At 40.7% G+C, this 25,596-nt stretch overlaps 1 protein-coding gene across 2 annotated transcripts; it reads left to right on the top strand.

The window, feature by feature from the left end:
* The first annotated feature begins 2,463 nt into the window (after positions 1 to 2,463).
* Positions 2,464 to 22,979, top strand: LOC121385313. 2 transcript variants are annotated; one of them, XM_041515947.1, is made up of 12 exons: positions 2,464 to 2,707; positions 3,883 to 3,960; positions 5,067 to 5,189; positions 6,299 to 6,445; positions 8,104 to 8,291; positions 9,081 to 9,214; positions 11,930 to 12,051; positions 14,358 to 14,439; positions 15,522 to 15,699; positions 18,956 to 19,064; positions 21,387 to 21,605; positions 21,649 to 22,979. In XM_041515947.1, the coding sequence occupies exons 2-11, from the start codon at positions 3,894 to 3,896 to the stop codon at positions 21,587 to 21,589; spliced, it is 1,353 nt and encodes a 450-aa protein (XP_041371881.1). In that variant the 5' UTR covers positions 2,464 to 2,707; positions 3,883 to 3,893; the 3' UTR covers positions 21,590 to 21,605; positions 21,649 to 22,979. The 2 variants fall into 2 exon arrangements, with proteins under 2 accessions (XP_041371881.1, XP_041371880.1); XM_041515946.1 differs by having other exon boundaries at positions 2,465 to 2,707; positions 21,387 to 22,979.
* Positions 22,980 to 25,596: the final 2,617 nt, after the last annotated feature.

Raw genomic sequence — 25,596 nt, 5'->3', positions numbered from 1 at the left:
GGCCTTTGATATACCAGTTGTGGTGCACTGGGTGGAACGAAAAATAGCCCAATGGGCCCACCGACAAGGATCGATCCCAGACTGACCGCGCATCGAGCGAGCGCTTTACCACTGGGCTACGTCCCGTCCCCTGCAGATGAAATAGTCTGACCGCACGCACGCACCGCATCCGGTTTATATGAGCCTTTTAAAAGTCGTTTTGCAAACATTCTAAAAAAAACTAGCATTAGCCAACAATAGACTGGCTGCTTATAAAACACCAAGCTCTTTGATATGACAGTTGTGGAGCACAGATTGGAATAGGGGAAAAAACAAATGGGTCTCCCCTCATACTGAACTGATGCACTACTCCGGATGTATGGTTGGATGGGTAAATGAATGAGTGTGAATGGATGGATGGATGGATGGATGGATGGATGGAGGGACGGATGAATAAAGTGTGAATGGATGGATGGAGGATGGATGGAATGGAGGTGGAATGGATGGTGAAGAATTAATAGATGGGTTATAGAGTGGGGTGAAACACCACTGTAGAGTGTGATGGGTGCAGATGGATGGACGGATGGAAGAACACGAATACGAGGGATGGATGGTAAATGAAATGAAGGACTTAGATGTGAATGGATGGGATGGACTATGATGGATGAACTACGGATGGATGGATGTATGAATGGATGGATGGATAGGTGAATGGATGGGTGGGTGATTGGGTATGAGTGTGTGAAAGAGTGCTTGAATGAATGGATAGATACATTAATGGATAAGTGGAAGAATACTAAGGGAAAAACAGACAGTCAGACAGACAAACAAACGATACTATCCAGGCAGATTTCCCAAGCCATCTTAAGACTTAGTGCCACGACATATTGTACAACCATCGTATGCTATGACGTCACTATAATATACACCATATAATAACCTACGACGGTTCTACGATACTGTAGTGCTGAGATAGCTTCCAAAATATTGGCCGAGGAAGATGATTTCGAAACTAACTTAACACTACGAAATCGCAAAACCATAGTAGGTTATGACGTCACGTGTCATAGTGACACATGGCTTACGATGGTTTTACGATATCGTAAAGCTAAGATAGCTTCGAAAATATGGGCCCAAATCCATAGAAATAATATGTCAAGTGGGGGAGGTACACGCTATAGTGAGGTGGGGTGGTACACGATATAGTGGTGTGGGGTGGTACACGATATAGTGGGGTGGGGTGGTACACGCTATAGTGGGGTGGGGTGGTACACGCTATAGTGGGGTGGGGTGGTACACGCTATAGTGGGATGGGGTGGTACACGATATAGTGGTGTGGGGTGGTACACGCTATAGTGGGATGGGGAGGTACACGCTATAGTGGGGTGGGGTGGTACACGCTATAGTGGGGTGGGGTGGTACACGCTATAGTGGGGTGGGGTGGTACACGCTATAGTGGGGTGGGGTGGTACACGATAAAGTGGGGTGGGGTGGTACACGATATAGTGGGGTGGGGTGGTACACACTATAGTGGGGTGGGGTGGTACACGCTATAGTGGGGTGGGGTGGTACACGCTATAGTGGGGTGGGGTGGTACACGCTATAGTGGGGTGGGTGGTACACGCTTATAGTGGGAGTGGGGTGGTACACGCTATAGTGGGATGGGGTGGTACAGGCTATAGTGGGGTGGGTGGTACACGCTATAGTGGGGTGGGGGGGTACACGTTATAGTGGGGTGAGGTGGTACACGCTATAGTGGGGTGGGGGTGGTACACGATATATGGTGTGGGGTGGGGTGGTATAGTGGCTATAGTGGTACACGCTATAGTGGGGAGTGGGTGGTACACGCTATAGTGGGATGGGGGGTGGTACACGCTATAGTGGGTGGTGGGGGTGGTACACGGTATAGTGGGGTGGGGTGGTACATGGTATAGTGGGGTGGGGTGGTACACGCTATAGTGGGGTGGGGTGGTACACGCTATAGTGGGGTGGGGTGGTACACGCTATAGTGGGGGTGGGGTGGTACACACGATATAGTCGGGGTGGGGTAACACGCTTAGTGGGGGGTGGGGTGGTACACGATATAGTGGGGTGGGGTGGTACACGCTATAGTGGTGGGGTGGGGTGGTACACGATATAGTGTGGGTTGGGTGGTACAAGATATAGTGAGGATAGGGGTGGTGCACGCTATTTTGTGGGTGGGTAGGGGGCAAAAGTCCATAAGAAAAAAAAGGTAAAAGGTTTCAAAAGGACATCAAATTAAAAGCACCCCGTGTTGCCTAATCGTAAATAGGTAGCTTAAACTGGACGACGGCGGTTTCCACTCTGTGTGTTTTTCCTCGCTCACAAAAGAGGATGCGTTGAACATGTATAACCCTGTGTCGAGACGTCTTGCTTTGTGCGCTCGTCAAAAATCTAGATGATATCAGTGACGTGGTCGCGCATGAATACACACAGAATACGGTGACGCCTAGCCGTGACCAGGATGCGGAACAGCGAGTCCGCGTGATCCGTCGAGGTGGGTTTGTTTATTTCACTGAGAAGAGATGTCTAGCGACACGACAACAATATATGAAGCGATTATTTAATTCAGTGAATTTGTTTACGTCCAGTGAGGTGATATTAAAGATAATATTGACCTCTCGTATTTTTGAGATCGGGGAAAAAGAAGAAAAACAACAACACCTGTACGTCGTTGTTTGATATATACATGCCAGTGACGTGTAAGGTAAGATATTTTTTTTGTCGTTGTCTTTTTTTACTTAAAGTGACAGATCCTAGTTTTTAAAAACTTATTGTGTATTTTTCGCTATTAAAAGCGTTTTTATTAATTGAAATCAAACATTACTTAGATTTTATTGTTCAGATTGTCATCTCGGTGTTATCAACACCACAAAATGCTTCTTCTTCTTTTTCCTTCTTTTTCCTTCTTCTTCTTCTTCTTCTTCTTCTTCTTCGTTTCTTAATTTTTTTTTTTTTTTTTTTTTTTTTTTAAACGCACATGCCTCTTAGAAGTAACGGTTATGGAGACAAGGTCCAGTCTATTCTTAAAAGTATTTCCCAATTTCAATTTTACAGACTCTTTATTATTATTATTATTAAGTATTATTATTATTATTATTATTATTATTATTATTATTATTATTATTATTATTATTTGTTTGTTTTGTTGTTGTTTTTGGGGGTTTTTTTTTATTATTATAACTTTATTCAAATGTCTTACAAGTTGTAGACTAACTAACCAAGCTTGGTGTCTATTTTCACGGGTTAAAAACTAGGGTCTGTGATTTTAAATGGTTTTATATACGAATACATTTAAAGGCGTTATGTCATAGTTACAGTGTCATGTTTGGCTATTTTTACATTTATTTCTAATAAATATCTACAAGTTATTCGATCCCACACATATTTGCATAAATAATTCGTGAATGTCGAAATTGTAATGTAAACAGTAGCGTTCGATACAACTAGTTTCCAGTAAAATCATATGAAATCGGAGAATATACCAAATCAGATCATTTGTACAAAGACCGCGAACTTGTCGGCGAACTGGTACTAAGTATAACATTAAGGAATATTCGCCTCAAATAATCGTGCCAAATTTCATCGGTCGAACTTTAAGATTCTCCGATATTTTGTTGTTGTTTTTTCTACGGGTAAAAATATATTATTTGGTTGTAATGTTTTAGGCACAAAACGTCTCTCTGTATAAGATGGACTCCAAAGAATGTTTTGACAAGACAGTTATATGCATCCATGATTCTCTGTTGGATGTTTCGTCTGTTGAATACTGTAGTCAGAACTGATTAGACTCAGATTAATACAGTTTTGCTTTCGATTTCTGTTAGCAGTGAGTCTTATTTTCTGTTATAATTGTATTATTTTCAAACTTACAACTTTCAGGTTTCACAGAAATGGCGTCCAGGACTGGAAAATGGCAAGCTCTCGTGGTCGTGTTACTAGTTGTCTCAGTCTCGCATGGTTCGTGCTTTCTGCTTCGTTTTCTTCTTCTTCTGCTGCTGCTGCTACTCCTCCTCCTCCTCCTCCTTCTTCTTCTTCTTCTTCTTCTTCTTCTTCTTCTGCTGCTGCTGCTGCTGCTCCTCCTCCTCCTCCTCCTCCTCCTCCTTCTTCTTCTTCTTCTTCTTCTTCTTCTTCTTCTTCTTCTTCTTCTCTTCTTCTTCTTCTTCTTCTTCTTCTTCTTCTTCTTCTTCTTCCTGTTCTTCTTCTTCTCCTTCTTCTCTTCCTTTTTTTTTCTCCTTCGTCTTCTTCTCCTTCTTCTTCTTCTTCTTCTCCTCCTCTTCCTCCTCCTCCTCCTCCTCCTTCTTCTTCTTCTTCTTCTTCTTCTTCTTCTTCTTCTTCTTCTTCTTCCTCTCTCTCTCTTCCTTCTTCTTCTTTTCTCCTTCTCCTTCTTTTCTCTTCTCTTCTCCTTCTTCTCCTCCTCCTCCTCCTTCTTCTTCTTTCTTCTTTCTTCTTCTTCTTCTTCCTGCTCTCTTCTTTCTTTTCTTCTTTCTTCTTCTTCTTCTTCTTCTCCTTCTTCTTCTTCTTCTTCTCCTCCTCCTTCTTCGTCTTCTTCTTCTTCTCCTTCTCCTCCTCCTCCTCCTCCTCCTCCTTCTTCTTCTTCTTCTTCGTCTCCTCCTCCTCCTTCTTCTTTTTCTCCTCCTTCTTCTCCTTTTCCTTCTTCTCCTCCTCGTCTTCTTTTTTGACTTCGTCTTCTTGTTTTTTCATATTTACCCTTTCTTTCCCCCTTTCTCTGCGTATTCTTCTCTTTCCCCCTTTCTTCTTCTGTTTTTGTCCTTTGTTTTTACTCCTTCTTCTCTTCCTCCTCTTTCGTCATCTACTTCTTCTGAAAGATGGTTATGGCGATGATGATGATAATGATGATTATTATAATGGAGTTGGTGATGACGACGATGATGATGACGATGACGACGATGATGATGACAATGATGATGATAACAATGATGACGATGGCGATGATGATGACGACGATGATGATGATGATAGTGATGATGATGTCATAAGATGATAATTAAGACGACTAAGGTTTTATCTATTGCGTCTTACCATCTGAATATTTTTCATTTCAGCGATATTATTTTTCGACTGCAGACGACAAAGTATCACGTGCGCTAATTCTGGCACGTGCGGTTCAAATGGACTGTGCACGGGCTGTACCGGGTTCGAGGGTTATGACTGTTTACTTCCAACAGGTAAATCGAACTGACAATAATCTAGTTAACATTAGTTGTTGACTTTTCAATTTTAATTTATGAAATGTTTTGCACTTGACAATATTATATTGAAATATATATATATTTTTTAGAATAGCCCTATTTAGTTTCATGCTCTGCCTACATGATTATAAAAGAACTCTTTTGATTGATCGAAAGAAAGGTCATCAGAGCATTGACTTTGGTTAGATCTCCTACTGGAGACTTCCAGGGTAATGCAGACAGTAAGATCTCATCTAAATCAGATTGATTCCTTTGGTTCTATTCGAACTACACTCTTAGTAATGCAATAATTTCACAGCGCGAAAACAAAAGGACAAACATAAAAATAAACTAGGTCTGGTTGTTGTAAACAAATATATGAATATTTTTTTTTTTTATAGAACATGCATTATTTGCGTATCAATTTCCTGTGTGGGGTGGGTGCGTGCGCGTTTGTGTGCGAATTGAGGAAACATTTATTGGTTTTATGATTCTGTTTGATAAATAAATTATTGTTATAATTTTGCGCTCTGATTTAAAATGTATTGTTGACGTCGTCATAGCTCACGGGCGGGACATAGCCAAGTGGCAAAGCGCTCGCCTGATGCACGGTCGGTCTAGTATCGATCCCCGTCGGTGGACCCATTGGGCTATTTCTTGTTCCAGTCAGTGCACCACGACTGGTATATCAAAGGCTGTGGTGTATGTTATCTTGTCTTTGGGATGGTGTATATAAAAGATACCTTGCTACTGATGGAATAAAACTTCCTGGACGGAGTTGCCGGCGCAGGTCGACACCTGTGCCCATGACAGGCGTGTGCTACAACAGCTAGCTCTGAATGTATACGTTAAAACTTACGACCTGACCTGATGGGAAATGTAGCGGGTTTCCTCTCTAAGACTAAATGTCAGAATTACCAAATGTTTGACATCCAATATCCGATGATTAATTAGTCTATGTGCTCTAGTTTTTGGTAATTCCGACATACAGCCTTAGAGAGGAAACCCGCTACATTTTTCCATCAAGTCAGGTCATAGGTTTTAATGAATATGTGCTCTAGTGGTGTGGCTCTACAAAACATACTTTAACTTGTTTTTCTTCATAGCTCAAATTAACGAAAACGATTGTGGAGGCGGTACAGTGTGTCTTAATTCTGCTACATGCTACGACTTGGGATTTGACAATAACAACGCCGCAGTAAGCTGTTACTGCACAGACGAATATACAGGCGCCGTGTGTGATACGAAACGATGTACGTATTACACAGGCAAAATATTGTGTACTTATTATATTCTAATAAAATACGAGGTGCGTATTTAGTACGATAGAATACAATGCAGGCCAGTAGCAACGACTTTGGGAATGTGTGTGTGTGGGGGGGGGGGGGGGGGGGGGAGCACTGATGAATCGGGTACAAACTCTATATAAGATTTTGGTTACAATGGCAAACATTGATATGTTTTTAAAAAAGGCTCACAATTGGGGGGACACATGACGCCCCCCCCCCCCCCCCCCCCCCCGGTTCCTACGGGCCTGCAATGTAATACAACATTCATATTACAGTCTGGTAAAATACAATGTATATATTACCGTGTGAAAACAAATTCTATATGCGTGTACAATGTACGTATTGCATTATGATCAAATATGATGTGTATACAATGTTCGTATTGCTGTATGATAAAATACGATGTGCGTATACAGTAGAGCAAAATACAATATGCGTACTACAGCATGATAAAATGCGATGTGTGTACAATGTACGTATTGCAGTATAATAAAATACGATGTGCATATACAGTATAGCAAAATACATTGTGCGTATTTGCAGTATGATAAAATACGATGTGTGTTCAAGGTACGTATTGCAGTATGATAAAATACGATGTGTGTGCAATGTGCGTATTGCAGTATGATAAAATACGATGTGTGTACACTGTGCGTATTCTAGTATGATAAAATGCGTTTTGCATATTAGTCTTGCAAAATACAATATACGTATTACAGTATGATAAAATACGATGTGCGTATTACAATATAGCAAAATAAAATGTACGTATTAAATTATGATAAAATGTGATGTGTGTATTACAGTATGATAAAATGCGATATGTATATGGTAGTCTAGGATAATACAATATATGTATTACCCAGGCGCATTTGAGGGTTGGGTCGGGGTGCCCATAATGATGATAATGTATGTATCACAGTTTCATACAGTGTATTACAGTATGATAAAATACAATGTACGTATTAAATTATGATAAAATGCGAAGTGTCTATTACAGTATGATAAAATACGATGTGCGTATACATATTATCCAGGTACATGTGCTTGGGTGGGATTGGGGAGGGGAGGGGGCGATAGTGATGCATATACATGTATGATATAGTGGTGAATGAAGTATAAATGATGTTGATGATAACGACGACGTTGATGTTTGCAACAGCTGCTAAAGTTTAGTCTATTCAAGAGATTGTGATGTGCACTAACACCCAGCTGGACGTATCGATATCTTGATACTGATGATGTTGATGATGATGATGATGATGATGAAGAAGATGGTGATGATTATGATGAACATGATGATCATGATGATGATTATGATGAACATGATGACGTTGATGATGGATATGATGATGATGACGACGGTGATCGTGTTATATGATGACGATGATGATAGTGAAGTGATGATGACGATGGTGATCATGTTATATGATGACGATGATGATGATGATGACGACGACGACGACGACGACGATGATGACGACGACGACGACGATAATGATGTTTGCTGCTTACTCTTTTATAGGCACTATCAAATACACTAACAGCCAGATGGACGTATCTTAGGTGATGTTGATGATGACTATGATGATCTTTACACTATTTTACTCTATTTGTTGTAGTCACTGTGACGTGCACCAACACCCAGATGGACATCTCTATAACTCCCTACTCTACTGCCACCGCTGTGTACGGGGAGGACAAGAAAGGTTCGTGTGACCTGACAGAGTCTTCAGGGGTGTGGACGAGGACGTCCATCTTACACACCTCAGATTCAGCGTGTGGGTCAGCTGTCATTGACACTGGGTCGGTAGGTTCTCTCATTCGCCGCTCTTACGTTATCTCATTCCACACTCTTTCACTATGTGATTAATAAGCAGACCCATGGTAACGGTATGTGAAGTATATGATATACCACTCTTAAGTTTCTTTCTGCTTATATACCTGCTTGCCTGTCTGTCTGTCTCACTCTCTGTCTGTCTGTCTGTCTGTCTCTCTCTCTCTCTCTCTCTCTCTCTCTCTCTCTCTCTCTCTCTCTCTCTCTCTCTCTCTCTCTCTCTCTCTCTCTCTCTCTCTCTCTCTGTTTGTCTGTCTGCCTGGTTGTCTGTCTGTTTGTCTGTCTGCCTGGCTGACTGTCTTCCTGTCTGCCTAATTGTCTTGCTCTCTGTTACCTGTCTGCCTGGTTGTCTGTCTGGTTGTCTGTCTGTCTGCCTGGTTATCTGTCTGTCTGTCTGTCTGCCTGTCATGTTTTCTGTTACCTGTCTGCCTGGCTATCTGTCTGCCTGGTTGCCTTGCTCTCTGTTATCCGTCTGCCTGGTTGTCTGTCTGTCTAGTTGTCTGTCTGTCTGCCTGGTTATCTGTGTGTCTGCCTGTCATGCTCTCTCTGTTACCTGTCTGCCTGGTTGTCTGTCTGCCTGCCTGTCTGTCTGCCTGTCATTCTCTCTCTGTTATCTGTCTGCCTGGTTGTCTGTCTGTCTGCCTGGTTATCTGTCTGCCTCGTTGCCTGTCTGTCTGCCTGTCTTGCTCTCTGTTACTTGTCTGCCTGTCTGTCTATATGTTTGTCTGTCTGCCTGACTGTTTGTCTGATGATTGTTTGTAGAGTCCCAACACATACACCCGCTCGTTCGTGGTTCAGGACCTCAGTGACAAGCTGACTAACGTCGACTACCTCGTCACTGCCGTGTGTCAGGAAGACAACGCTGTGGGAACAGCTACGATAGCGGCCTTTGACGTGTACGTATTGCACCATCTTCGCAAGCCACGCTACCAATTCGTCTAACTACTGCAATAGTTACACTGAATGGTGCCTTGGCCTGCCAAGATGGTATTGCACCAATATATTATATTCTTGAGATTTTTGTTGTTTTTGTTTTTGAAGTTGACTTTAGTTTCGCCATTTTCGTATTCCATTATTTGTTGTTGTTGAGTAACTTGTGTTGTTGCTATTATTGTGTTGTTATTGTTGCTGTTATTGCTTGTTTTTGTTTTTGTTTTTTATTAGAGAGGAAACCTCCTATATTTTCCCATTAGTACAAAGGGATCATTTATATGTACCATCCCACAGACATGATAGCACATACCACAGCCTTTGATATACCAGTCGTAGTGCACTGGCTAGAACGAGAAATGGCCCAATAGGCGTACGAACGGGGGAGGGAGGGGGCGCAGGCTGCCTTTTGCCTGTAATAAACGAAAATGCTCGAATCTGGATAACAATATTTATTCATATTAACATTACTACCAAAGACCTACATAGGGTAGCAAACGAATCACTACACATTTTTACATGGATTACAACTAATTTTGAGGGTAGAATGATGGAAATACATGGTAACAAGGTATCAGGTTAGCACATTTTGCCTGAATATCTCTATCGGTTTTGCCCGAATTTGAGAATTCGCTCCATAATTGGGTGGCCATCTCCCCACCCTCTTTCCCCTGTCTCGTATGCTTATGCCCGTTTCCTCAGTTCAAAAGGTGAATTAACTGAATTACTATGCAACTTGCCACTGACACCCTTGACCGACCCACCCGCCCCGTCGTTGGCGACACCTTCCGACGTTTGTGGCCACAATTTAAACAATTAAATGTATAGAGATGTCTATAGCTATTTCTTTCGTGTTATATTAGGGCGGGGCGTACCCCAGTGGTGCAGCGCTCGCTCGATGCGGGGTCGGTGTAGGATCGATCCCCGTCGGTGGGCCCACTGGGCTATTTCTCGTTCAAGCCAGTGCACCACAACTGGTTTATCAAAGGCCGTGGTATGTACTACCCTGTCTGTGGGGTGGTGCATATAAAAGATCCGTTCCTGCCAATCGAAAAAGAGTAGCCCATGAAATGGCGACAGCGGGTTTTCTCTCTCAATATCTGTGTGGTCCTTAACCATATGTCTGACGCCATATAACCGTAAATAAACATGTGTTGAGTGCGTCGTTAAATAAAACATTTCTTTTTTTCTTTCATTATATTAGTATAGAGATGATTCAAATGATTTTATGCTTCAAATGATTTTATGCTTCAAATGATGTTATGCTTCAAATGATGTTATGATTCAAATGATGTTATACTTCAAATGATGTTATGCTTCAAATGGTAAATAATATGTATTATGATACGATACAACGTACATGCAGGCACGGCGGAGCAGGAGGGGGGTTGGGGGCTCTAGCCCCCCCCCCCCCCCCCCCCCCAATAATTCTGAATCAAAACTAGATTAATTTTACTTCTAGAATGCAGGAAATTGCATTTCAGGACATTAGTTTTCAAAAGTTTACGAAGAAGCATATCCCGACCCTCCTAGAAACTTTGCTTTGCGCCCTCGGTCTCAGTCACGCCCCGCCCCCAATGTCTACTTGCTTCCGCACGATCTCTTAGATTCCACTAGTTCTGAAAGATGTGATAAAACCAAGGATTTGATACTATTAAAAAAGCTTTAGTACACAGAAATTATCCATGTATTTCATGTTTGAGATATAGAGAATAATACACGAGTGACCGTTAGACACCATTTATCTCACAACGAGTTATTCTAAAATGTATCTAACGAGCGAAAGCGAGTTTAATACGTTTTTAAACAACGAGTTGTCAGATAAATGGTATCTAACGGACACGAATGTTTTATTCTATTTCTTATATATCCTCAAAAATCAGGGTTTAAGCAAATTTAACGTCTTTTTCGACTAAAAGTTATTTACAGCTGTTGTACTTGTAGCTAACTTACGCGTCACAGACCCATGAATGTTAGGTTAACTAAACGGCACAATGTAAGCGATTTCCATCGTGTAGTTTTTCATTGGATGTATGGCAGTGGTGGCCTGGAGCAGCCAGTCGTATGTCTTGAGATTAACACACGAACATGTGTAAACAACCATGTGTTATAAAAAATAACGCATGGAGTTCTCTTCAACGGGTGTGTAAGAAACAAAAATAATAATAATTTAAAAAAACAAATGTCATTTATTATTTTTGTTTATTTTGTTACATGCTGGTGCTGTAAATAATTTATTATAATACGTATCGTAATTATCGATATACATGAAACTCATATCGCGATAGGGGTGGGACGTAGTCCAGTGGTAAAGCGCTCGCTCTATGCACGGTCGGTCTGGGATCGATCCCCGTCGGTGGACCCATTGGGCTATTTCTCGTTCCAGCCAGTGCACCACGACTGGTATATCAAAGACCGTGGTATGTACTATCCTGTCTGTGGGATGGTGTATATAAAAGATCCCTTGCTGCTAATCGAAAAAGAGTAGCCCATGAAGTGGCGACAGCGGGTTTCCTCTCTTCAATATCTGTGTGGTTCTTAACCATATATCTGACGCCATATAACCGTAAATACAATGTGTTGAGTACGTCGTTAAATAAAACATTTCTTTCTTTCTTTCCATATCGCGATATATCGCGATAAAGACAATCTCATAACACTCATCTCTATTCGTTACACAGGTCGACATATCTGGGTGAATTTGTGTCTCAGACGGAATTCGGTGGCGTCACAGTTACCAGCGTTTCACCGTCCACGACGACTCTTGGCGAAGAAGTGACCTTCACCTTTACTGGAACCTCACGTAAGAGTTAAAGTTTGCTTTGTTTAACGACATCACGTAGAAAGGTGCCAAAAAGTGGGGGGGAGGGCACATACACACACACACACACACACACACACACACACACACACACATATCTGTACTGTACTGTATGTATGTATGTATATATGTATATATGTGTATATATATATATATATATATACATGTAAAAATCGCTGCTGCTAAAAGGTGGAGGGGGGGGCACATGCCCCCACCCCATTTGTCGTTCCAGCCAGTGCACCACGACTGGTATATCAAATGCCGTGATATGTGCTATCCTCATATGTGCTATGATGGTGCATATAAAAGATCCCTTGCATCTAATGGAAAAATGTAGCGGGTTTCTTCTCTAAGACAATATTTCAAAATTACCAAATGTTTGACATCCAATAGCCGATGATTAATAAATCAGTGTGCTCTAGTGGTGTCGTTAAACAAACCAAACCTCGAGCTGGATCCTGCCCCTTCGGGTGACACTTCATGAATACAAATGTTTTAAAACTGCTTCTTTTACCACCAGTGCTCCACAACTGGTATATCAAAGACCGTGGTACGTGCTATGCTGCCTGTGTGATACGTGTGATATATATATTTATTGGACGAGTTTATATTGCACAAGAATATAAATCACGAAAAAAGGGAATTCCCCATTTAAAAGTTCAAGTCCAGTTCGCACATATACAGTGCGATACAAGATAAATTTATCACACGCCTTGAAAATGACTTTAACATTATACGTGTAATAAGATTGAACAGGTATGTAATAAAGTAGTGTATATAAAAGATCCCTTGCTGACAATCGAAAATAATAGCCCATGGTTGTCTCTCTCATGATCTATGTGGACCGCAACCATCCAACCAACCAAAACTCTGTTTACGTGCCTATATCCACTGAAGGTTCAGGCTAGTCTTTGCTGATCACCACCTCCGACAAATATCGGTTGTATCGATCGGAACAACCCGTAACCATATGTCCGACGTCATATCAATAGTAAATAAAAATGTGTCGAGTACATCGTTGAATAATTTTTGCCCTTCCTTCCTTTACCAGTCGCAAGGCGCTGAGAATTACTACTACTACTACTACTACTACTACTACTAGTACTAGTACTACTACTACTAGTACTAGTACTAGTACTAGTACTAGTACTACTACTACTACTACTACTACTACTACTACTACTACTACTACTACTACTAGTACTACTACTACTACTAGTACTACTACTACTAGTAGTACTACTACTACTACTACTACTAGTAGTAGTACTACTACTACTACTAGTAGTACTATTACTACTACTACTACTACTACTACTACTACTACTACTACTACTACTAGTAGTAGTAGTAGTAGTAGTAGTAGTAGTAGTGAGCTCCCTGGTCTAATGAATAAGCTGCTGGACAATCAAGCTGACGACAGTGGTTCAAATCCCGTCAAAGCAGGCTGACACTTTCATTTATCTTTCACATCTATGACCCTTTGCCTACTATACTCATTATCTTAACGTATCAGCCATTAAAGGCTTTTGTGGGAGATATCGCTGGCACTACAATTTACGATATCTCCTGCGATAATCTCCTAGGAGATATCGCTTCTTACAATCTTGATTGGTCAAATTTTAATCACTGCATTCTAATTAAAATGAAAAGTATGATAATGGATGATAAAAAGAAAACCCTCCTCAGATTTTATACTTTTATCAACTCGTGCTGAAAAAATTATGATATCACAAGATACTCGGAGAATATCCTCTATATATAAACAAAAACGTTCAAATTTCTCTCACAATTTCAATCTGTTTCGACCCTTTCTGTCAGTTTCATCCAAGTCTATCTTCTGAGCTGTCCACACCATCGCCTACCTGCCTCAACTTCCTCCACGGGTGCAGTCTCTGTGTACTTCCCTGCACCCACCTGGCATCCTCGTGCTCTGCCGCTTATATTGGTCTGACCCGCGGCACTAACTAACGACAGCCGGTAATAGGGGTGTATATTAGGTGGTTACAAGTGCCTCTTATCAATGCCAGAAGTAACTATTGAACACTCTCTGAAGTGATCCGACTAAGCCACAACTAAAAGCAGATTGGGAATAATAGGTGTGTGAAACGGATAGCCACAAGAGACAAGCACCTGTCGCTGTTGGAGAGACAAGGACTGGTATGTGGAGGTTGACAACGAAAGAAGTTGAAAGATAGGAGGAGTACTACTGCTACTTCTACTACTACTAATACTACTACTACTACTACTACTACTACTACTACTACTACTACTTTTTTTCTCGACAGATTTGGAGGAAATACGACTTGATCTTGTTGATGCAAGTGACAACCAGTCAGGAGGATTAACTGATACGCTTATTACATCAGGGTAAATAATAATTATATTTACATCAGGGTAAATAATAATATTTACATCAGGGTAAATCATAATAATATTTACACCAGGATAAATAATAATAATAATATTTACATCAGGGTCAATAATAATAAATTTTACATCAGGGTAAATAATAATACATTTTGCATCAGAGTAAATAATAATTATATTTATATCAGGGTAAATAATAATACATTTTACATCAGGGTAAATAATAATAATATTTACATCAGGGTAAAGAATAATGATATTTGCATCAGAATGATATTTACATTTTGGAAAATAATATATATAATGATATATACATTGGGGTAAATAATAATGATATTTACATTGGGGTAAATAATAATTATATTTACATCAGGGTAAATAATAATATTTACATCGGGGTGAATAATAATGATATTTACATTGGTGTAAATAATAATAATATTTATAGTGGGATAAATAATAATAATATTTATGTCAGGGTAAATAATAATATTTACATCAGGATAAATAACAACATTATTTACATTAGAAAAAATGATAACAACATTAACATCAGGGTGAATAACAACAATATTTACATCAAGGTAAATAAAATTTACATCAGTGTAAATAAAACAGTTGAAATCAGGCTGAATAACAATATTTACCAGTAAAAGGAAATAATCTAGGTACCGTACATTAATTGGGGAGGGGGGGGGGGTCATTTTTCAGTTAGACCAAAATCCTGAATTCTGTTTACGTACCCATTTACCCTTATGGTTTCGGGCATATCCCTCACAGGTCACAGCTCTGTCAAGGTCAGTGGTGTGGCCTGGGACGGATTAATTAGACCAAAAGGCAATTCTAAACTGAAAGGGCTTTTTTTTTTTCTTTTTTTTTTCTTTTTTTTTTTTTTCTTTTTTGCATGCTTCTGGGGGTGCAACTAACCAGAATTCACCCACTGGTTACAGTTCTGCCCCGCCTAGAAATATGCATCCGCACTTGCAGCACGGGTAAATTTGTGTGACATAACATATATATATATATGCATATATATGCATGTATATATTTTAAAGGTTGACCATAATATATCTATTTGTCAGATGTCGAGTCAGTGGGAAGGAAGCATTAGTTGTCACCAATCCTGCTCACCCTGGGGCCGACAAAACGATCGTCGAGGTCAAACTGCGTCTGTTCCTTTTTAACTCCGGCTCTTCTCTGAAACTCACCTTCACGTTCAAGACGTGTCTCACTGGAAACACGGTGGATTGTGCTGCTGTGGTAGGAACGTTTTCTTCTTCACCCTTTTTTCTTCTTCTCCTTCTTCTTCTCCTTCTTTTTCTTGTATTTCTCTTTATTTTTCTTCTTTTTGTCTTCCTCCTCCTGTTCCATCTTTATCATCTTTATTTGTATCACCTTCTTCACTTTCATCTTGTTGTTCTGTTTCGTCTTTATCATCTTTATTTGTATCACCTTCTTCACTTTCATCTTGTTGTTCTGTTTCGTCTTTATCATCTTTATTTGTATCACCTTCTTCACTTTCATCTTGTTGTTCTGCTTCGTCTTCTTTCTCTTCTTCTTTCTTCTTCTTCTCTTTAATTTTCTCCTCCTTCTCCTTATTTTTTCTATTCTTCTTCTCTTCCATCTCCTTCTTCTCCTCAATAAGATATAGCACTGAATCTCTTGAAATGTTTGTTACTGGGTTTGTTTTTGGGGTTTTTGTTGTTTAACACACCACTGGAGCACATTGATTAATTAATCATCGGCTATTGGATGTCAAACATTTGGTAATTCTGACTCGTAGTCATGAAAGGAAACCAGCTAAATCTTTCCTAATGCAGTAAGGGATCTTTTATATGCACTTTCCCATAGACAGAAAAGCACATACCACGGGTATTGTCCAGTTGTGGTGCACTGGTTGTAACGAGAGAAAAAAAAAAATCAGCTGAATGGATCCATTGAGGTGGTTCGATCCTGCAACGCAAGTACTTCAAGTAAGCACTCAACCGACTGAGCTAAATCCCGCCCCCTGAATCGCTTGAAGAACCAATCATTTTTATTTGTTGTCCTGTGTACCGTATTATCTGTGTCAAAAGACGTCTGCTGCTATCCAGCAAAAATACCGTGTGTTCCAGTGGTGTGTTTCTTCTCTTACTCTCTGGGGCGGGACGTAGCCTAGTGGTAAAGCGTTCGCTTGATGCACGGTGGGCCCATTGCACTATTTCTCGCTCCAGCCAGTGCACCACGACTGGTATATCAAGGGTCATGGTATGTGTTTTCCTGTCTGTCGGATGGTGCATATAAAAGATCCCTTGCTGTTAATCGAAAAGAGTAGCCCATGAAGTGGCGGCAGCGGGTTTCCTCTGTCAATATCTCTGGGGCGGGACGTAGCTCAGTGGTACAACGCTCGCTTGATGCCCGGTCGGTCTGGGATCGATCCCCGTCGGTGGGCCCATCGGGCTATTTCTCGTTCCAGCCAGTGCACCACGACTGGTATAACATCAAAGGCCGTGGTATGTGTTATCCTGTCTGTGGGATGGTGCATATAAAATATCCCTAGCTGCTAATCAAAAAGAGTAACCCATGAAGTGGCGACAGCAGGTTTCTTCTCTCAATAGTTATGTGGGGGTGAGTGAGTGAAAGCTTTTACACGTGCGTATATACCACGAAGGTTTCACGCACGTTTGTTACGGGCTTAATCTCTGACTTTCGCCAGTGACTAAGTCCGGGCCAGGACGGGGGGAGGGGTAAGTTTGAGGTGGGCAGAATTTGGAATAAAAAATTTAGTGGTCGGTCAAAGACCTAAGTCCTAAAATCCTAACGACATTCTACACTTCTACACATGTCTGGACTAAGAATTTAAATCCAAAGATTTTTTGACTGCTCGGCCTAAAAGGTTTTAAGGTGATTTGAGCAATTGATTGGGCACCAAAGTAAAGTGCGTTGGACTATTTATAAAAAAAAATAAACATAAGAATTTTGAGCCGCGGCCGAAAATTTTTAAAGTCCAACTAAGCCCAAAAAAGGAGGACTCATGGCGAAGTGATAGCCTGTTCAGGCCTGAAGTTGGGGAGTCCTTCAGTCAACATGGCGATGTTTCTATTGATGGCTCCTGGATAGATGTCCCGCAGAACCATCTTCAAGATGCGGTGGATGGTTGCGTTGGGCATCGATGGCATCAGGAGTCCCTGCCTGTACAGTCCGTCCTGCTGTGCCGTCACGTAGAGTGAAGGGCTCCTTGTAGAGTGAAGGGCTCCTTGTAGCTGGTACTTCCCTTGTCCAGTTGGAAGTTGGCGCCAATGATCTTCTCTCCAAGGTCCCTTGATTAGAGCGCTATCGGTAAAGTCGCCGTAGACTGCTCCTCGGTATTTAGCTGGCAGCTTGTCGCAGACGAGAGTCCAATCGGGTTGGTCGGATGTCTTTGGTATGATGGCCGCAGACACCTTCCTCCTCTTGGACTCCCCCTGGACCGCCGCTGGAACCGCAACAACTTCCGGAGGCGCTGATGAGCTGGCTGGGGGGTCACTAATGACCACATGTCCCGTCTCCATCTGCGTTGGTACGTCTACAGGAGGGACCGCCACTGTCAGTGGAGCTGACAGCTTTAGCCCCCCCCCCCCCCCTCCCGGGCCGCTCCTGGCGAGTGCTTCGGTCGAGTAGCTATGTGGTCCTTAACCATATGTCCGACGCCATATAACCGTAAATAAAATGTGTTAGTGCGTCGTTAAATAAAACATTTCCTTCCTTCTAAGACTATATGTCGAAATTACCAAATGTTTGACATCCAATAGCCGATGATTAATGAATCAACGTCCTCAAGAATAGAATAGAATAGAATAGATATTTAACGACACCCCAGCACGAAAAATACATCGGCTATTGGGTGTCAAACTATGGTAAATGTCAATCATTTTGTGATGAATAACAGCAATGTCCTCAAGTGATGTAATTAAACAAAACAAACTTTTAACTTTAACTCCTCCTTCTACATGGGCGGATCCAGGAAATATTTTTAGGGGGGGACCAAAAAAGAAGGGCACATTGACTCGTCAAAAGGGCACCTTACTACAAGTTTTGATATTTACAATTAATATGAATTCCTACAGTTCTACGTCATAATATACTAGCAATAATGAAGTAAATTGGCGTCACTCGCGTTAGAACCTCAATGGGGCCCCATTGAGACTCAATAACACAGACACATATCTGCAAGCTTGCGCATGTACACGAAAATCTTGATTTCATTTATCTACAATATAATTATTGTTTACTTAAAAAAAAAAAAATTCTACAAACAAAAAGGGCACTTGGACATTTTGAGGGCACTTGAACAATTTTTGGGGGGGACGCGTCCCCCTGGTCCCCCCCTTGGATCCGCCCATGTTCTATGTGTGTTTTTGTGCTGGGGTGTCATTAAACATCCATCCATCCATCCATCCATCCATCCATCCATTCATTTATCCATTCATTTATCCATTCATTCATCCATCCATCCATCCATCCATTCATTCATTTTTCATTCTCCATTCATTCGCAGACTTGCTCCAGCAGACGAAAGCGAGATGTCTACATGACAAAGACCGTCAACAACACCAGTGCAGTCGACGTGGTCTTCTTTCCCAAAGACGATTTATTCAAACACAAAGGTAAAACTGGGGCTGAACTAAACATCATTACGGGGAAGGGTAGTAGAGTTATTTTCTTGTTATACACCCGTTGATGAGAACATCATTTTTTAATTTTTATAACTCGTACTGCTAACACATTTGGACAGCTATATAATGCTCTCTTTCGGCCAGAGATAACTCTATATGGAAAACTGGAAAATTCTGCCTACCCAATTTCAAGAATGTTTCGGTTAAAGGGAAATACCTAGTTTTTAAACATTACAGCATATTTTTCACTATTAGAGTCGATTATGATCACTAAAATCAAACATTACTTATATTTTATTCTTTAGATTATCAATTTCCGTAGAACCGAACTGTTCCTGGTCATCCTGGTGTTTGCAGTACCAAACATTGCATTGTTCATATTTTGTAAAAACGCAATTGCGTCTGAGAAGTAGCGATTTATTTATTCGAGTTCTAGTCTATTTTTAAGGATATTACCTGTTTTAACGTCACAGACTTTTCTTTTACTCTATTGCAACTTTATCTAAATACGTTACAGGTTTGTAAATTAACTAAAGTTAGTGTCCATTTTTTTTTTACGGGTTAAAACTAGGATCTGCGCCTTTAATTATGTTACAGATGTTGTGAGCTTTCGTTGCGTAGTGTGTGTTAAATATGTGAACATTTTGTTATCGGCGAACTCGAAAATGATCACTGTAAAGGACGTTAACGTCAAACATATAGGATTATTGTTGCAATACAATCTGATTAAAATTAGCTCTACTGGTATACGCCAGTAGATCTAACACCAATGCGTGGACGTCCATGTGACATTTCATCTATAAATAACAATTTAAATATCGACCAATTACACTTCGCCTTTTATAGCGTGATTCGGAAGCATATAAATTCTAAAAATATCGGGCGTTACTATTTATGTAATAGGCGAACTTGTTGGTCTATTTCAACATTGAAAAAACAGGGGGGAAAGTGCAGTAATAAACTCTGGATTGTATACTGGTGTAAACAGATTTTATGGCTATAAACGAAACGAATTTTATATAAAATTTAAAATTGAAATTAGTTTCTGGCATACTTCGTAATTCACCCGAATCATTTCGTATACCTTCGGCATAATCCCGAATGTTTTCAAAAAAAAATTCAAATCACTGGCATGATTTTGCAAGTAAGGTTTTGATTGGTCGAATGAAAGGTCAACTAGACATGAGCTCCAACGGGCTGCTGTTAGATCCACATGTAATAGTGGAGCTAATTTTAATTAGATTGGTTGTAATAGAGTGGGAATCTTTGATTACCGCATGGTAGGCAGAATTTTCTCCGGTTTCGATTTTCCAGTTGTTTGAAGACAGAAAGAGAAGGAAAGAAAGAAAGAAAGAAATGTTTTATTTAACGACGCACTCAACATTTTTTATTTATGGTTATATGGTGTCAGACATATGATTAAGTACCATACAGATATTGAGAGAGGAAACCTGCTGTCGCCACTTCATGGGCTACTCTTTTCGACTAGCAGCAAGGGATCTTTTATATGCACCATCCCACAGACAGGGTAGTACACACCACGGACTTTGATATACCAGTCGTGGTGCACTGGCTGGAACGAGAAATAGCGCAATGGGCCACCGACGGGGATCGATCTCACACCGACAGCGCATCTAGCGAGCGCTGTACCATTGGGTTACGTCTCGCCCCAGAAAGAGAAGGTTAAAAAATAGTATCAGTCACCAGAGGTGATCGAATGATCGATCCAAATGTCCGTCTTGCTCTCTTACGGTCATACCGGCCTCGGTGGCGTCGTGGTTAGGCCATCGGTCTACAGGCTGGTAGGTACTGGGTTCGGATCCCAGTCGAGGCATGGGATTTTTAATCCAGATACCGACTCCAAACCGTGAGTGAGTGCTCCGTAAGGCTCAATGGGTAGGTGTAAACCACTTGCACCGACCAGTGATCCATAACTGGTTCAACAAAGGCCATGGTTTGTGCTATCCTGCCTGTGGAAAGCGCAAATAAAAGATCCCTTGCTGCTAATCGGAAAGAGTAGCCCATGTAGTGGCGACAGCGGGTTTACTCTCAAAATCTTAACCATATGTCTGACGCCATATAACCGTAAATAAAATGTGTTGAGTGCGTCGTTAAATAAAACATTTCTTTCTTTCTTTCTTACGGTCATCTAAAGTTTGTTTTGTTTAACGACACTACTAGAGCACATTTATTAATTAATTAATCATCGGCTATTGGGTGTCAAACATTTGGTCATTGTGACAAGTAGTTATTAGAGGAAACCCTCTGTAAATAAATGTTCAGTAATTTATTTTCTGTTTTAATGGACTTCAGATGAAAGTCGACATCAGTGCGCAGACGCAGATTGTAACGGAATAATACTTCCAACGGTGCTGGCAGGTGCTGCGCTGTTCGTCGGTGTGTTGGCGCTCGGTCTGATGTTAATATTTATCAAGAGAAGACGAGACAAACAGCAGACAGAAAAGAAGACAAGCGTCAGTACAAACAAGGGACCAGTCTGTGTGACGCGGTACTGACTTCAGTACAAACAAGGGACCAGTTTGTGTGACGCGGTACTGACTTCAGTACAAACAAGGGACCAGTTTGTGTGACGCGGTACTGACTTCAGTACAAACAAGGGACCAGGGCCTGGCAAACCAAGGATATATTCGTATTAGTCTCGGTCACTCAGATTCTTTGTAAAAAAAAAAAAAAAAAAAAAAAAAAAAACCCAACAAACAACAAAATAACAAAACAAAAAACAAAACAAAACAAACAAACAACAAAATAACAAAACAAATAAGCGAACACAAAATAATAATAAAGCTGATATCAGATTGGCCGAACCTAGGCAGGTCCAGAGGATTAAGCCTCCGGTCTCCCGCTAAACTGGTTTTTGTGCATCACGTTAAATGGATGTGATATGACTGGATGGAAACCAGTCAAATTGTTCACAAGCGTTCTTCATACTGTATATGTACCAATAATACTGAGGCGCGTTCAGGAGTGCTGGTGCCTGCCGTCGTTCACTACACCAGTCTTTGCACATAACATTAAGGAGTTACCGAGCGCTCTCTTCGCTCTCATTGGCTGTAACACCGACTGGATGGTTATAGTAAAACGATCGTTTATTCCGTTTGAAGCGTAGCACTGTCTCGCTGATAGACATCTCCCACACACTCACTCATTCTCTCTCTCTCTCTCTCTCTCTCTCTCTCTCTCTCTCTCTCTCTCTCTCTCTCTCTCTCTCTCTCTCTCTCTCTCTCTTTCTCCCTCTGGCTCTCTGCCTCTGTATCTGTCTCTGTCCTCTTAGAGTTTCATTTCAAACTGATCGAGACATACGAATATATATTTTTGTACTCACTACTCTCATAGTCCCAGACTTATTAATATTATAATATATGTATCTGTTCTGTCGTGTATTATAGACTGTCGTGGTGGTTTTAACTCCATCAGTATCCAGGGCCACATCTAGCCTTCATTACTGGGGGCGGGGTGGGATGCGGACGGGGTTACAACACATTACTGAGGGTGCGGTTAAAAACACATTACTTTGGGTGGGGTTAAAACACATTATTGGGGGTGGGTTAAAACATTAATGGATGAGTGGGGTTAAAAACACATTACTGGGGGTGGGGTTAAAAACACATTACTGGGAACGGTGCTAAAATCACTTTACTGGGGATGGGGTTAAAAACATTACTGGGGGTGGGTTAAAACATTACTGGAGCGGTGGGGTTAAAAACACATTACTGGGGTGGGTTAAAACATTACTGGGATGGGATTAAAAACACATTACTGGGGGTGGGGTTAAAAAGACATTACTGGGGGTGGGTTAAAACGTTACTGGAAGGGTGGAGTTAAAACATTCGGCGGAAAGTAATAGAGAGTCTTCTTCAGGTAGACAGAAATAAAAATAAATACAAAGGTGTTTTTTTTTTCTTGGGGCGGGGATGTGATTCCCCAAATTACGGTTAGGATATCTGTAAACAGGCGCGTATCCAAGGGGTGCTGGGGTGCACACTTGTTCCAAACAAAACGCCTGGAAATTGAGTGTTTCTGACTTTACCGTAAGAGGTATGAGCATTGTTCGTAACGTTTTAACGGATCAATATTCGTCTAACAAATTTATTTAGTAGTTTAGGAAAACGTAATATCTTGGTCATTTTAATGGGGGTTTTGGGGGAAAACTGTAATGTAATATATGCTAAACGATAAAAGAAATGTATATCCTGGTTATAGGTATCTTGTACTTAAAATAGCTTTACTTGATTACAATCGTAGGAACATTGAAATTGTAATGAACTGCACCTCGGCGTAAACGTGGCTTTCTGAAAAACATTTGGATAAAAATAGAAGTACACAGAAAACATCTACGTCATATATCCATGATTACAGTAACTAGTTCTTCGCCTTCAATGAATATAGGTTTTATTATTTTACTTCATGTATTAGTAAATGAAATTGTTCCTAACGATCGATTATAATCGATAATTGATCAGTTTGGCAGGGGCGTAGGCTGGGGGGTGGGGGGGTTCGGACGAACACACACACACACACACACACACACACACAGATATACACACACACACACACATACACACACACACACACACCCGCTGAAGCAAATGGTCCGCTTTCAGAACCAAAACATACAGGTTTATACATATGGAGTTTCTGGTGGTGCAAAAACAAAATTGAAAAGGTCCACTTGGTTCATATTCCAACCCCCCCCCCCCCCCCCCCACACACACACACACACACACTCCGGTCCAGCTCACGTTATGCCCTTGTTTGGCTCTACCGATATGATCGATTATAAAGATCCATAATCGATTGTGTGGGAAAATGTTAACTGTCACAGTTCCTCCAGTTTAATGATACAACTGATAAAAATATGCTGGGATTTGGGTTTATTTTAATGTGTACCCAAAGAAAAAAACAATTTAAATAGATATTCAAGGTAAAATTAGCCATTTGTATCAGATGAACATGGCAACATGGGCATTGTCCTTACAACCAGTGCCGGATTTATAAGGGGGCAATTGCCCCGGGCTCCCCTGCCAGACACCCCCCTCCCCCATTATAAAAATAAAACTGTCGCAAACTTTAGGTGGGGGCGTGCACCTGCCCACCCCCCTTTAGATCCGCCACTGGAATCTATTTATTACACAACCCATCTACATTGTGTTCATAAGTTATTGTTCTTTTTTACTTTGCTGAGATTGGTGAATAAATGTACTGAAATCCACAAACTTGTCATTAATGAATAAATGTACTGAAATTTACAAACTTGTCAATGAATTTAAATGTACTGAAATCCACAAACTTGTCATCAATGAATAAATGTACTGAAATTTACAAACTTGTCAATGATGAATAAATGTACTGAAATCCACAAACTTGTCATTAATGAATAAATGTACTGAAATTTACAAACTTGTCATCAATGAATAAATGTACTGAAATTTACAAACTTGTCAATGATGAATAAATGTACTGAAATTCACAAACTTGTCATTAATGAATAAATGTACTGAAATTTATAAACTTGTCAATGATGAATTTAAATGTACTGAAATCCACAAACTTGTCATTAATGAATAAATGTATTGAAATTTATAAACCTTTCAATGAAATTAAATTTGGTAATTTTGATGTCTGGGTTAGAGAGAAAACCCGCTATTATTTTCCATTAGTAGCAAGGGATCTTTTATATGTACCATCCCACAGACAGGATAGCACATATCACGGCTTTAATATACCAGTCGTGGTGCATTGGCTGGAGCGAGAAATAGCCCAATGGGCCACCAACAGGTATCGATCTCAAACTAACAGCGCATCAAGCAAATGTACTGAAATTCACAAACATGCTATTTTAGTGAAACGAAATCAAAGCAAGGTAGCACCTCCTGTCTTTCAGCGTCTTTTGTTGTCCACCTCTACACCCCAGTCCTTGTTCTTCTACAGTCACTACGGTTGGAGTATGGGGTGTCGAGTTTCTTCTTGTAGCCAGTAATATGTAAGGAAGGAAGGAAATCTTTTATTTAACGACGCACTCAACACATTTTATTTACGGTTATATGGCGTCGGACATATCGTTAAGGACCACACAGATATTGAGAGAAGAAACCTGCTGTCGCCACTCCATGGGCTACTGTTTCCGATTAGCAGCAAGGGATCTTTTATATGTACCATCACACAGACAAGATAGTACATACCACGGCTTTGGTTACATCAGTTGTGGAACACTGGCTGGAAAGTGAAATATAACCCAATGGGTCCACCGACGGGGATCGATCCTAGATCGATCGCATATCAGGCGAGCGCTGTACCACTGAGCTACGTCAGTTTTAAAACTAAGAAATTGTGTTTGCATGTTTGAGCAATAACCTTGTAAACTAAAAACGTGCTTGTGCTTAAAACGCACACCCCTGCTGGGTGGGGGGATTTAAAAACGCACAATATGACGTAATCTAGAAGCCATAATGCCCAAATCTGCAAATTGTTTTATTTATCATCGTAATTCTGACATCTAGTCTTC

This window comes from Gigantopelta aegis, chromosome 11 (assembly GCF_016097555.1).
Source record: "Gigantopelta aegis isolate Gae_Host chromosome 11, Gae_host_genome, whole genome shotgun sequence".
Taxonomy (NCBI): Eukaryota; Metazoa; Mollusca; class Gastropoda; order Neomphalida; family Peltospiridae; genus Gigantopelta; species Gigantopelta aegis.
Note: the sequence above shows the minus strand (reverse complement) of the source record. Positions and strands in the feature narration are given on the sequence as shown.